At 36.3% G+C, this 15,797-nt stretch overlaps 1 protein-coding gene across 1 annotated transcript in view; it reads left to right on the top strand.

Annotated features, from left to right (window-relative positions):
• The window catches only part of LOC150090948 (uncharacterized), a 385,861-nt gene that overhangs the window by 106,319 nt on the left and 263,745 nt on the right, over positions 1-15,797 (top strand). The window contains exon 6 of the mRNA XM_090378546.1: positions 10,589-10,916. Within this exon, the coding sequence (XP_090234672.1) occupies positions 10,589-10,916 (328 nt within the window). The remainder of the gene's footprint in view (positions 1-10,588; positions 10,917-15,797) is intronic.

Genomic DNA, 15,797 nt, shown 5'->3' with positions numbered 1-15,797 from the left:
TTCTATTGTAAACCATTCTTTCAATTAATTTGTAACATATATTTAAAAGTGTGATTGGGCGATAATCTTCAGGGCAAGATCCACTTTTCCCAGTTTTTAGGATGGAAACTATTTTGGTTCTCTTAAACAGAAGCAGAACCTACCATTCTGCCAGATGTCATTAAAAAATTTAACTAGCCAGTCCAGAGCTCTTGGACCACAGTGTTTCAGGAACTCTGGATATATTTCATCCACTCCGGCTGCTTTGCCTGGTTTTATTTCCTTCAGAGCTGTTGAAATCTCTGCGACTGTAAATTCTCCTGAGAACTGGGAGGTTGGTTCTGCCAAGGATAGTCTGGTTCTTAGCTCCTTCTTAAGTTTTTTGACTTCATCTTTGTTGGTATCGATTGGTCTCTTGGATATGTTGACAATTCTCTTGGCTACTTTTCCTGGGGATACTTCTGAGCTCTTATTAATATGTTTGGGAGTACTACTTCTGAGTTTCCTCAGAAGTGTCCATGCTTTTCTACTTGAGTGTTGGAAATTCATACCTGCTGTCACTATGTTCCATTTCTCTTTCCTAGCAGACTCTAAGCAATGCAATAGTTCATCAGCAATTTCTGTTCTATTGCTAAGTTGGTATTCTTCATATAGCTCATCACATCTTCTGTTCCAACCAGGAATGTATTCTTTCCTAAATCCTCTGGGAATATGCTTCTTTGCTATGGAGCATATTAAACCAACAAATTGCTTATAATTGTCGATTTTTGATGGAATCCATTGAATATTGTAATCCACCTCATTAGTGAAGGCTTCCCAGTGAGCTTTTCCAAAGTTCCAACAAGGTACAGACTTTGATCTTATTATTGGCACTTCAGTACCAATTTTTACAAGAATTGGTCTGTGCTGACTACGAGGAAAATTATTCAAAGCTTTCCTGCTACACTGCAAGGGTCTTCCACGCTCGTCTCTTGAAACAAAACAGAGGTCTGGGTTGGTATCTTTGTTCCATCTGTCTGAATGAAAGGAACCTTTCTCTTTTGCATCGTACATTAAGAAAATGTCCTTAGCTTCAGACCAGTCCATCACACCAGGGCCATCTGCATTAGTGTCAGCATAGCCCTAAACAGTACTCCTACTATTGAAATCTCCCATAATGACTGATGGATGATGCACATTCTGGGTAGCTTCTTTACACCAAGGTCGAGATGGTGGTTTATAAATATTTACTATTTCCAGACCTATCACCCCAACCCTGGTAATGGAAATGTCATTAGAGCTTATGTCCAAGGTTTCTATTTGGTCGATATTGTTTCGGATATGTGTAGTGGTACCATAGCTTTTATGGAAAGTAGCCGCAACAAGGCTGTATCCTGGAAATTTACATCTAGAGTAAAGTTGGTTTTGATCTTCACAGTGTGTTTCTTGTAGCAGCACGACATCTACATGATAGTCATTAAGCACTTTTAAAAGGTAGTCATTTTGATCGGCTTACACCCTCGAAATTAAGTTGAAGGATATTCAGAGAGTGTCCTATATTCTTTGTTGTTGTTTGGTTCTGAAAGGAGCCATTTGGATTAGGATAATGTCTCGTGTTCTAAGTATTGAGATAGTGTATCCTCTAATTGCTGGGATATCCAAAAGCAGAGCTCTAGGTCCAGCAGCCAATCAATTTGCTCACTTAGCACCACCCGGGAGACACGTGTAGGGCAATTTAAGGTTATACCTGCAGACGTGTAGCAACGTTTGTCTCCCCATGAAAAGATGTCACCCTTCTGGCTTATGACCAGTCTAATCAGAACAGTAGCGCAGGGATTCTGCAACAATGTAAAAAAAAAATGTCCATAAGTGACATGTCTTTTTTTCTTTTTGTCTATTTTAATGTCTATTTTAAAGTCTTGAAGCTGGGATCTAGTGGATTCCATTCTTTTAAATGAGATGTCTGGAGCTGTGGTTGGATTTGGTTAGAATTAAGTCTCTCACTAATTCCTCCAGTTCTTGCTGATTAGGGAAATGTGTCATTTTACTTGAACAGGCTTCTGAAGCATAGTCTCAGTTAACCCAGTTTTATTCACCAGATTCATCAAGTATTTCTCTGTAAGGTGGATTAGGAATTGCCAGGTCTTCATTGTGTGTGGCACAAGAACAGTAGTGAATAATATGTTGAGATAGACTTCAGCTTTTCAGTTCATAGAATGTTCAAGACTATTTGATATATCCATTATACAACAGTAGCATTTGTCACTCTGTTTTGTGAGCTCTCTCTCTCCATATTCAAGGTATAGCAAAAGACAGACACTTATAACTACCACAAAAACATCCCTCCAGCATTGACCTGCAACTACCACAACAAAAATTAAGCACCCACAACTTGTCTTGGCCACCAGTAGTCATTCCAAAATAGGTTTCATATGCACTGCAAAACTTGGTGCCACTAAAGACATTATGCTTCACTTGCTTTGGACCTATATAATATCCAAACACATAGCAGAATGAGTCTGAAGATAACTTGCATCTTTGTCTGGTAGCATAACAAGTTGGGGAAGAAAAAAAAAGTTATTATATGAATACCACGGGCTCATATATATCTCAATATTGGTACACACTTATGAAATACCTATAAATGTTGTAAAAACAAATCTTTCAGTTGCTGTCAAAATATTGATACTACAGAAAACCAATGCCATTGGATTCAGCACAAATACATATAAGGAACAGTAAAATATAAGCATAAACATGTTTTTGTTATGTAGTTTAATGAATGAGTTACCAGACATAGCAGCTCTACCCTGGGAACCTTCTTCAATTCAATAATACAAGTTAATTATAACATGGTTATTAATAGAACTCATTAAATATTGGAAATTAGATAATAATGAATCAGAGGTCACTGGAGAACTAATGCCAGCAGATGGGAGACCACACATGCACTGCCAAATAGGAACAGAGGAGAAAAGAGGTGGAAGCATGTAGGATGATGAAACATCACTGGTGTGCTCATCCCTTGGCTGCCAAGTGTGCAAACAGTCTTGGTTTGGTGGCATCACTTTGTCCTATAGATTGCTAGAGAATGCTATTTTCCCTTCTATTTTATGCTGCCTGCCTGAAAAACAGTAAGAGAGGGCAGATATAAGGGGAAGTGGGAGTTTTGGGCTGGGTGGACGTGTTTATGATGTGTTTGGGAAGAAAGCATTGAATTAGAGAAATCCATCCCATTCCTCTTTGTTGAGAGGATTTATTTAGATAGTCTCATTGACTCCCTCACCACTCCTTTGATACCCTTATTTATTATTATTATTAGCCATATGTTGCAAGGAAGCCTGAGGCTTATGCTGCACCAGCCAAAAAAAAATTTCTAGCTACCACGAGAGAGAGAGAGAGAGAGAGAGAGAGAGAGAGAGAGAGAGAGAGAGAGAGAGAGAGAGAGTAGAAGGGAATCACCAAGAAAAAGAAGAATGATATCCAGCTCAGGACCCTGGGTGTGCCAAGCCCATACTCACCAGATGTGAGTCCCCGGGGTTATAGTATCAGTTGCTGTTTCAAATCAATCCTGCTAGACCCTAGGTGATATCTGAATCAGCTAGTATATATACTTGCCAGCTGTGACTCAGTGGAGTCCAACTAGGAATGGCCGAGGGCATGTTATATTAAGAGTTGGATATATTTTGTCCCAAGTCTCTATCTAAAAATTTCATCATTATATGCTTATTCCCTTCAGCTTTTACTTTATTATATCATTGCATTATTAATCAGACTAATGGAACAAACATAGTCGACTTTATAATATCATATAACATCCGTATGATTATATGATATTAGAAAGTTGAGCCAGAGTGGCTGAGTGGTTAAGGTGCCAGATCCTGCCAAGATGGTGGTCTTAAGGCAGTTAAGAGAACAAATCTATCTGGAAAAATAACTGAACCTCCCAAAACCTAATTCATTTCATAAATATATGTTGTCTTTGATCTAATCTCAGTGCTCTTTTCCATTTATAGTCTTCTAAGCCACACTTTACTTTTTTCTAATAGTCCCAGATATTAGTCATCTCAGTCACTATCTCAAAAGAAAAATAATTGCATAGTGAGATTCAGGCAAGTAAGAGAGATGTGGTAACACAATGTTATTGTGTTTAGGGAGCTCTTGTTGCACAAGAAGTGAGCAGTGCCACCATGCAACAACCACCAATCTTCTACTGCCCTTCATTCCAGGTGCTTATGGAAAATTCTTGCAGGTGGTATTATACCTGTCTTTCCTTATTCACAGTGGCACATCGAAGAATGATTTCATAGTCTACAATACCCAGTGATTAAATAACCTCATTTTCCTTTCAGCTTGTGTTGAAAAATTTTTTTGTCACTGCATATGAAGCAATTCAGAGTTGATTCATACTTTATAAACAAAGTTTAATTGATTTAACCACTGAACCATGGGAAAGTAATAGTGCTGAAACTCCAACACATTACATATTTAGGTAAGTACAGCTGTTGCCATCAAAAAACACAATAATACACCCTGAATAATGGACCATTGCAGGTTGCATTGTTTAATTAATTAAACAATGCAACCTGCTTTCACTATGGGAAGAACCCTCAGTTCTGCAGGAGGTTGGCACGATGCCACGGTCTGTGTTATGCAAAAAGGCTAAAAAAGTCCATCCTTAGAGACAAAAGGAAACTGTAAATAAAAAATAAACTGAAATCATCATCAGCCATTTTCAATCCACTGCAGGATGAAGGCCTCTCCAGCAACTTTCCAGTTCCTTCTGTTTTGAGCACTGGCCATCCTTTTACTACTCAAAAACTCATGAATTTCATCTATCCATCTCCGCCTTTGTCTTCCAGGTTTTCTTCTAGCTCCTCTTGGGTACCATTCTGTTATTTTCTTAGTCCATCTGTCATCATGTCTTCGAGCTATGTGTCCTGCCCAAGACCATTTTAGTTCTTTAGTTTTGATAAGAATGTCCTTTACTTGAGTTTGCTGCCTAATCCATGTGTTTCTCTTCTTATCTAACAGTCTGATTCCCAATATAATTCGTTCCATTCTTCGCTGTGTAGTTCTTAGCTTCTCTTCCATTCTTTTGGTGAGTGCCCAAGTTTCACTTCCATAAGTCATGGTGGGGAGTATACATTGATTCATTATTTTACGTTTCAGACAAACTGGGATATTGCTCTTCAGTATGTGACTATATTTCCTGAATGCTATCCATCCAAAATTTATTCTTCTCTTGACTTCCAGCCATTTATCATTATTACAGCTAATAACTTGTCCCAGATAAGTATATGACTCCACCTTTTCAATTACTGCTCCTTCAATCATTATTTCCCTTTCTGTGGCCTACTTGTTCATCATTACTTTTGTTTTAGCCATATTCATCTTTAGTCCAAAATCCTTACTAACTGTGCATAACTGATTAAGATTTTCCTCTAATTCTTTGGGATCGTGGCTTATGACCACAATGTCATCTGCAAATCGTAAATGGTTTAGGTACTCTCCGTTCACATTGACTCCTTTCTGCGACCAGTCTAATCTTCTGAAAGCTTCCTCAAGGGCAGCAGTAAACAGCTTCGGAGATATTGTGTCTCCTTGTCGAACTCCTTTCTCGATTTTAAATTTGCTACTGTCTTTGTCTAGTCTAATAAAGGATGTAGCACTCATATATTTTCTTCAAAATCATAATATATGGAGTATCTATGCCTTGTATTTCTAGTGCCCGAAACATTGCCTTATGCTGTATGGAGTCAAATGCCTTTTCATAATCCACAAATGCCAGGTATAATGGTGTTTTATATTCATTTGCTTTCTCCATTAGCTGTGATATTACGTGAAGGTGATCCATAGTTGAGAATCCTGTCCTAAAGCCAGCTTGCTCTTTCGGTTGATTCTCATCAAGTATTCTTTCTAATCTGTTAGTAATGACCCTTGTGAACAACTTGTAGATTTGGGATAACAAGCTAATTGGTCTATAATTTCCAATTTCTGATTTATCTCCTTTCTTATGCAGCAAAACTATGATTGCATTATTCCACTGCTTAGGCATCACACCTTTTCTAATGCACTTTGTGAAGAGCCTTGCAGGTTTTTGTGTTATGTCTCTTCCTCCCAATTTTAACAACTCTACAGTAACTTCATCTTCCCCCGGGGCTTTCCGATTTTTCATTTTCTTCAATGCATGTTCTACCTCATCAGAAAGAATATCGGGTATGTCGTATGTGTTGCTACTTTGCAATCCATCTTCCCCACTGCTGGTATCATTCCCTCGCTCCTTGTATAATTCTCTATAGTAGTCTTCTGCTATTTGAATTATGCCTTCTCTGCTGTTTATAAGTACATCATCGCTATTCTTCAGTTTCAGTATCATTTGTCTTTCTATATTACTGCTCATGGCTGCTGATTTAAATCCTTTGTTTTCCCTTAATGCTTGTTCTACTTTTCTTGTGTTAAATCTTCTTATGTCCTCTCTGAGTCTCTTTCTAATGGCTTTGCATAACTCAGTATACTCAATTTTCTCCCTGTCAGTGTTTTTCTTGCTCTTCATTTGTCGTCTTTGGTTCATCATGACAAGTGTTTCTTGACTAATTTTTTCTTCTTTGGATTTCTGTTTCCCTATAGGTTTCTTGGGCTTTATCACTTTCAGAAAGTTGTAATATTCCTCGTCGATATCTTGGTCCTGAGCAGTCTGCAGAAGCTCAAACTTGTTCTTAAGTTCCAGTACATACTGCCTTTTCTCCTCCTCTGTTATTTCAAAGACCTTTGTATTATTTACTCGAGTCAGTTTTTTCCTTTCCTTTCCTACCTCTATATCAAGTGTACATCTTACCATTCTGTGATCACTTCCAACATTTACCTTATTCAGGACGGTAACATCATTCACAATATATCTTCTGTTAGTGAGGATGAAGTCGATTTCATTAGTTGTTAATCCATTTGGACTCTTCCATGTCCACTTTCTGTTCACCCTTTTCTTGAAAAAAGTGTTCATTACTGACATTCCTTGAGATTCTGCAAATTCCACAAGTCTTTCACCTCTTTTATTTCTTTCACCAATTCCAAAATTTCCTATAGTTCCTCTTTCTGCACTGTTTTGCCTTTTTCCAACCTTAGCATTGAAGTCCCCCATAATAATAGTGTAGTGGGTTTTCTGCTCATCTAGAAGACTCTCAATTTCAGTGTACATTTCTTCAACCTCTTCTTCATCATGGCTCGATGTTGGTGCATAAATCATTATAATCTTTAGCTTGTACCTCTTAGAAATCTTGAGTATTAGTCTTGACACCCTTGGTGATATACTTTTGAATTCCAAAATGTTGTTTTTAAAATCTTTATGGACCAGAAACCCAACTCCACCTTCACTCCTTTCACTGTTTCCATTGGTGTACAGCAGATTTCCACTTGATAAACTTATAAGTGATTCATTTCTTCTTCTTGTTTCAGCCAAACCGATGATATTCCAATTCACATTTTCTAATTCCTTTTCCAGCTCTAATATCCTGTCTTCACCGATGAGTGATCGTACGTTATAACAGGCCAAGTTCAATTTCCGTGCATGGCAGCCTGGTCGTACCCAGAGATTCTTAGCACCCTCTGCTTCCACTCTGATCCTCTCGCTGCCGTAAGAGGGAGAGTGAAAGCTGCTGGGGACTGAGGGCCATTTGTATTGTTGTGCTCTCATTGCTGGGGGGTTTGGTCTTTTCCTCTTCACGCTGACCAGGCGTCTTGAAGAGAACCACTCTACACGTTCGTTGCCACCTAAGTGACGTAACAGGGCTTACCATCGAGAAGGTCTGCATGAGTGGATTTTAGGGAGGCAGGCCAACCGGACTTCTCCTAAATCTTCTGTAATAGAGAGAGATTGGATCCATCACTGTTTTAGGCTGAGTGACTGATAACACACAGGATACCTGTTCCCCTCTAAGCCCCTACTGAAATCATAAAGAATTAAATATAATTTCAGTTTATTTGTGAATCTGCTTTTGTGTTTAAGGATGGATTTCTGTTGCCTTTAGCTGAACTGTACCACAGTTGGACTCAAGGTCAACTGTTGTACTAACTACAGTTGACCTTGAGCTCCCCACCAGCCGTGCCGTTTCGGATATGCTCTGACCCCGTCGTCTTGCCATTACAATTTGGCCTTTGTCAAACTCGCTTAAGTCTGCTGCCTTTCCCATCTGAAGAACAAGATTAACACTGATTAACGGAGCTCAGTATCAGGTGTTTTTTATGCCATGTCCCGATCTGCACACATGCCGTAGTTCACCTGCAGTTACATATGCACCCTGTAATTACAGGATGCGTATGCAGCCATGTATGCACAAAATGATATTCTTATGGATGCTGAAGTAGAAAAAGCTTTCATTTCACAGTTCATCATTTTCAAATTTGAAATTTTTTGCAGACAAGTTTCCAGTACTTTTTGATGTTGTCAACAATAACGAAATAGATGAAGAAATATGATGTTTTGCAACATCAGTTGTGTAATTTCAGTGTGAGAATCTACCAAATGCTATTATGAAAGAAGTAACTGATGTACTGTGGTTCTTGGTTGAGGAAATGAAAAGTGCACAAGGAACCTTAAAACGTAACAGATTATCCCAAGTCATGCATGACATTTTAACAATTCCTCATAGCAACACTGAGTGTGAGAGAATATTTAACCAGTTTAAAAAAACAAAAACTGGTTCAGATCTTCTGTCTGGTGAAGCTTTGGAAATGTTCCTGACAGCAAGGCCACTGATGTGAACAAAAATTGCTCGGCATTTCTGAAGAGGGCAAAGTCTGCAACAGCAACTTGCTTGAAGCAGTCAAAATCACTCATCTAATAGAATATCCAAACAGAAATTCACAGACAGAAAAATGTTAGGTAAGTTAATGTTTAAAAGTATTGGAAAACAATCCTGTGGCTATGTTTAATATAAAATGTGTATTTTGCCAGCAAAATGTAATTTATGGTTTAGTGTGGACTTTAAAAAACCTGATGTTTTCTTTCTACTTATAATTTCATGATCTCCAATTTTAAAGTCAGAGGTTGGCAGCTCTGCATTATTTATATCACCTCTGAGATAACCTGTTGTATAGTGCTTTGTGGCGTACTCGTTTTTCTATTTTCCTCAATATCATTAATGTGCCAACTAAACTTGACATATGAAAGCAGGTGGACTATAAAGTTTACCACATCAAATAATATAAATTGATCAATATTATCCCATGGAAGTCCACTAGGAATAACAAAAAAACAAACAAACAACAAATTTCGTTTGGAAAAAAATGGAAAACTGGATACTTCAAAGAGTTACTATAACAATTGTGGAACAGAAAGTATTTTCCCTATTCAAGAAAATCTGCCACAAAACAAAGAGTAGTATCAGGCAGAAAGCAATGGTAGTGCAAGTTATTTCATCAAGTAGAATGCAGTTACTGTCCTATAAATCCTTTTTTTGCACATTTCATAGAAAATATAAAGATTGTTTGAAAAGTAACTGATATTTTTGGGAGGGAGCTATGCTTTCCCCAAGAATGAATACATCTAATTACATCCTTTTTTCCTTATTACATTTGCTATGCACCTTAATTGGCATTAGGTGACTAAACCAAAATGACTGCCCTACTTGAAACATGAAAAAGTGAAGACACATGTGCAGTGATATGATATTTCTGCATACCGAAAGGGACTTAGTACTCGTAAATTAACCAGCAGCTGCAAGCTGGTGATCCAACAGCTTGTGTCCAAGAAACAAGTCTGGTTTTGATGCAGTCTACATGTGACAGTAGCTACAGCATTTCTGGATTTGGCTAGAGTATTACTGATTGTAGACACTTGTCCATCCAACTGACATTCTTAACCTTGCCCCTCTGACTTTCTTCTGTTTAGGCCTTTGTAAAAAATCTGGTTTATGAACCAATTTAAAGGTAATGATGAAATTAACCTTTTCACAGTACATACATAGATATATATTTGACATGTGAGCTTCTGTACTAACAGGAGCCCACATATCAAATATATCTACATGTATGAACATTTTTCCAGTATGTCTGACATCTCTGTGCAATTTTAATATATGGTAGCAGGAAAATAACTTTGAAAATTTGGACCGAAGTAGCTTAATGGTCAGGCACAAGGATGCACACGCACTTTGAGTGGACTGTAGTTCAAGCTTGCATGACTGCAAATGGCTAATGTTTGTATTCATTATCAAAATAATTGTAAACTCCTCTGACCTAGTGGTCATGACAGAATATAAACAAGAATTGCAGGAGGAAGAGATCACGCCTTTTGGTCATTGTTATCCAATTTTGGCTTACAAAAAGCACTGAATTTGGAGGAATTCTCTTACCCTCAAAATGATTTTTTTTTTTTCTCTCAAATGGTTTGTAAGGATTGAATCATCTTATAAAATTGATTTCAAGTATATATATATATATATATATATATATATATAAAGGGTTAACTTTCTCATTGTTTATATTTCTTTCTTGATAATATTTCTAAAATGGCTTGTTCTTCCCAAAATCAGCAAGTAGAATAGCAGGCATTTTTTTAGTTTTGCTATTATAGTTGTGTTAATAACAGTAATTATGATGTCTTTTATTCATTTCACTTTTTCCTTAAATACAGAAATGTAAAAAGAAACCCCAGGATCCTATAATAATAGTAAAAGAACTGAAATCACCAGTAAAAGAAGAAATTCTGAATAAAAGAACAGAATCTGTTGGCATTCCGCATGCTGAAAAGGTAGAATATATAGCTTCACAGTGTTCCTTAGAAGAAAATGTTGAGGAAGAACAAGAAAAAGTGGAAGAAAATGAATTGCATAAGCCAGAAGAGGAAAGTGAGGAAGAAAATCAAGAGCAGGAAGACAGGCGAGAAAGATTCAAATCTGAACGCCTTAATGTTATATCTCTAAGTTCTGCAAAGAAAAGGACAGATATACCAGATTCTCTGGGTGAGATAAAATGCTTATTTTTAGATATTTCTAAAATCATATTTGTTACAAAAGCAGCATACAACAACTATATTGATGATTTAATTTTTATATCCCCTATTAATTAATAATAATCTTTGTTGAACTAAAAGAAATAAAATAAAAATCAACAGCTCATCCCTTAACACGTCTGAAGTTAGCAGGATTACATATAAGATAAGTATGAAAAATCAATGCATGGAGAAAAAAAAAAAAATGAAAAACACTTTGAATTGTCCTTAATACATAAATCAAGGCTACAGTGTTTTATAGTGTGAAGATGCTAATAGTTAAAATGTATGGCCATGTTTAAATATAGTATTCTGAATCAAGCATGTTGTTGCTTGTGGTGTAACATAATGTATATTATTTGTTCAAATTTTGATACTAAAAGTTTATTAAATAATTGAACTCACCTAGTGATATATTTTAATTCTGAAATTCATAGCATATCACAAATTGTGTGAAAACACATTTTATGACTGATATGATTTTGTTCAAAAAAATATTTGTACTTGCTTCATGATGTGCATTTCACTTAACTGAGAATTAAAATGGCTGCTGCTAACCAGAAGGCTCATTGCACATATGATCGTGACATAGTTTTCTGAAAGTTTCAAAGCAACTTAAAAAGCACTTGACAGCTGAATTTTTACAGATCTAAAAGCTGAAGTAACAGCTAGTAATGGAATGCTAAAGTAGCCTTTATGGTAGAAAGATTAAAGGAGAATACAAAATTCCATGGATGAGAAAAAGGAAGTGAAATTTACCAGAAATTAAATTGAAGCCTAAAACTTGTTTATAGTTGTGAAAAAATCTTAGAAAGTATTTCTGAATTAGCAGGGCCATACTTATGCATTTTGTGGCCAAAGGTACAAAATTATTTGGAGATCCCTGAACTTTTTTATTGATAAAGTTTTAACAATACCTGCATGGTACCAAATATTAACACATTATTAAATAAGAACATATAAATATTTAATATATTCTATCCAGCCTTATAAAAATCCCAGACTATCTGCAACCCATATCCAGACAGGACTTTTTTTAAACTTCACCGGTTACTATTCGGTTAATGTTTTTTTCCCCTACTCTTAATTTCGCAAATTTATCAATTATGCCATCATAATTTATAGAGTTCATTACCTCAGATTTGATAAATAATAATGAAAAAAATAACCCCAGGGGCTCACATCTGGTGAGGCTTGGCACACCCAAGGTTCTGAGCTGGATATCATCATTCTTCTCTTTCTTGGTGATTCCCTTCTACCTCTCTCTCTCTCTCTCTCTCTCTCTCTCTCTCTCTCTCTCTCTCTCTCTCTCTCTCTCTCTCTCTCTCTCTCTCTCTCTCTCACACACACACACACACACACACACACACACACACACACAGGGTGACTCAGAAATTTTTTTTTGGCTGGTGCAGCATAAGCCTCAGGCTTCCTTGCACCATATGGCTCATAGTGATAAAAATCGGACATTTTGTCATGCATTAAATTATGTCTTAAATAGTTTTTTATTTTATTCATTTTAGTGCTGAAAAAGACCGTTCACCACTTGCATTTGTCACAGGCATTGTGAGAAATATTTTCAGAATTGTTTGAATGTTCGGAAATGTTGATCTAAGTCCATGGGTTTTGTGTGAAAAGTAATTTGTTATATCTGTTATGTCTGTAATTTGTGTGCATTTCTATATGATTTTTTAGGCACCTCTGTAGCCAGGTGGGAAGGAGCAGCAGTGCGTAGCACACGCTTCTTGATTAGACTGGGGTTCGAGCCTGTTACCACCAAATACGGAGGATGCGGAAAGGTCAGGGAATGACCACCGCATTTCCCGGAGCAATATGGCCTTAGATGCTAATGCTCCTAAAAACCAAATAACAACAACAACAAAATATGATTTTTTAAAAATACAGGCTCCCGATTTAATGGACAAAAAATTTCTGTCCTAGAGGAAAAATTTAGAACCTGTTTATATATCTGTTGCCGTCGCACATCAAACAGATGTGCTGAAAAGTCCTTCTAATAAAATAAAGGCTGTTTTACTGCTGGATAATGCACCTACTCACCCTAATGTCGAGAGGTTAGTTAGCAGGAATGGGACAATTAAATGTGTTTTTCTGCCTCCTAACTACTTCACTGATGCAGCCAATGAATCAGGGTGTAATCATTGCATGTAAGAGCTTGTATAAGAAGTTTTTGGAAGAGGTAATGGTTGTTTTGAAAGAAACAGAAGATGCAGAAGAAGATACAAGAGGCACCAGGACACTGCGAAATTTACATGCATACAACATAAGATCTGTTATCTTCACCTTAGCAGCTGTGTGGAAAGATATGAAGATTACTACCTTGGCCAATGCTTGGAAGTAGTTGTTGTACGACGTAGAACCTGAAATGGACTTTGAGGGAGTTGAGGCATCTAATTTTCGGGACACTTCTAAGAGCCGACAACCAAAATACAACTGAGAGTGATGTGGAACAGTGGCTCGAAAATTATGAAGGTGATCTGGGCTATCAAATTTTTTCTGAGGGAGAGATTGTGGAAAATGTTCTTCATGGAGAACAAAAGGACGATGATGATGACAAAGACAAAGAATCAGTTGCACGTCATCCTAAATTGTCTGTTATAAGACAACATATGGATGACATCATACATTATATTTAATCATCATCAGACCCTGATGTGCTTCCTTATTATGAACATTTTAGAGAATTTCGATCTACAGTAATAAGGAAGCAGCAGCCTCCATAGCCAAGTGGTCAGGAGAAGGAGTGCAGTAGCACACGCTCTTTGAGTAGACCGGGGTTCAAGCCCCCCTGACTGCTGAATACGGTCGATCTGCCAACCCGCACTGGACCATCGTGGCAGATTATGGTCCATTTCTCTCAGCATGAATTGTTGAGGAGGCTTCGATCCTGCAGTGGGTTGATAATGTCTGCACTTTTTCTCTTTTTTTTTTACCGAGGTGTAAGGCAACTGAAGCTTGATGATTTCTTCAAGACCACTTCATCAACTGGACCTGCAAGGAATTAACACCTCTCCCTCCATATGGGAGTTGTTTCTGACTCTGAAAATTGTGATTTTTTCAATTAAGTTAATATTAATATTGAATATTATGTATCTTTTTTTAACGTTTTTTTTTTTGTTTGTATGTTTTTTATTTAATAGAGTTTTAAGAATTTTAAAGTATTTTTCCCTCTAAAATGGATTTAAATTAAAAAACTAATGTTCACATTGAAAACAGCTTTGTGTGAGCTTTAAGAAAAAAAAATTTAAAAAGTGGTGGAAACACTACATTAGTTACATTATATAGTTTTTATTTTAGTTACATTGTAACGTGTTTAATTAAAATCAAGTTTGGTTCCTGTCATAAATTAATTTTTATATTTTTATCAGATGTTTTAGTGGCATGTATAAATTACTCAATGTACATTATAATATTTTATGCATACTTATACATTATAACAACATTTTAATACATAATGTACATTGTAAGCTCATTATTAATATATGTTTTTAAAATACATTCAATTTAATGGACTTTCGGCAATAGTGGATGCCCCCTTCTCCCAATTAGTCCATTAAATTGAGGGCCTATTGTACGTCAAATTGACTAAGATATTCCAAACAACTTAAAAAATTTCCTTTTTATTCAAAATATATATTGTCATTGCTACGCCAAGGTTACCTAATAATTGAATTGTAGCAATAACTCTTTTTAAAACATCGTGCCAATAATTTTCTTGGGACTCTGGTTTATTAACTACATATCAATACATCCTATTGTTTGACACTTTTTCTAATACAGCAGACTCTCAATTTACCGGAATCGGATTATCTGGGACACTTAAAGACTCCAACTTAAAAAAAAAAAAAAAAAAAATCATCAACCAGAAATCATAAAATTCAAGTAATAACCTGAATAGGTATAAACATGTTTTGCAAGTCGTAAATAAATGACAAGAAGCGGCATTATAAGTCATCATTGGGAGATTAGTGTGCCTATTATCTTGCAACCACCGCGGTCTTCACACCCGCCGCTAGACCAAATGTTTAGTTTGTTTTAGAGCATTGCATCGATTGTGTTCCATCACACCGTCAATTTTTTTTATGTAGTAACTTTTTTTTTTTTTTTTTTTGTTTAGAAATCGCAAAAATGATGGGCAAACAAGAGTTGTGCTTTCAATTAAACAAAAACTTGAAATTGTTCTAAAGTTTGAAAAACGATGCAACTGTTAAATCTCAAGAAACCATTACAATGTTGGTGACCAAACCATACATGACATCGTAAAAAATAAAGAAGGGAAGCATTGTATTGGACACGCAGGTAGTGCGTGGTAAATTTTTTTGTTTTTTATCTATCGCTATACTTTTCCCGTAGGTTGCTGAACATTTTTCGATACAGTTAGTCCTCAACTTACGTTATGTTATTTATATATTTTTTTATATGATTGGAGATTTTAGTGAAGGGGACTCACATTTCACTATAATAACTAAAAAACCCACAGAATTACAGCTATCGGTATTATCGCAAATGCAATAGGGTCGAGTTTACCACCCATTTATAATAGATTGCACTAACACAAAAGCCCAATAACCCATAAATAAATAAAGTGCAAATTGTTTTTATTTTTTTATGGCAGTGACCTCCAGAAATGAGCTTTAGTAAAATATGAGCTAGCATGGTGTGATAATGAGTTTTCGCTTTAACCCTGTGAAGTTCTTTTCAGGAATTATTTTGACTGTTATCATGGTGCTGACTAAGAGAATAAGTGGCAGTACTAGTAAATCTATCAATAAAAGGAAAGGGATAGAGTTGGATCAGAAAATTAAAATAATAAGGATGTATGAAAATGGCCAAG

This window comes from Mastigoproctus giganteus, chromosome 1 (assembly GCF_048544385.1).
Source record: "Mastigoproctus giganteus isolate SK-2022 chromosome 1, ASM4854438v1, whole genome shotgun sequence".
Classification (NCBI taxonomy): Eukaryota; Metazoa; Arthropoda; class Arachnida; order Uropygi; family Thelyphonidae; genus Mastigoproctus; species Mastigoproctus giganteus.
Note: the sequence above shows the minus strand (reverse complement) of the source record. Positions and strands in the feature narration are given on the sequence as shown.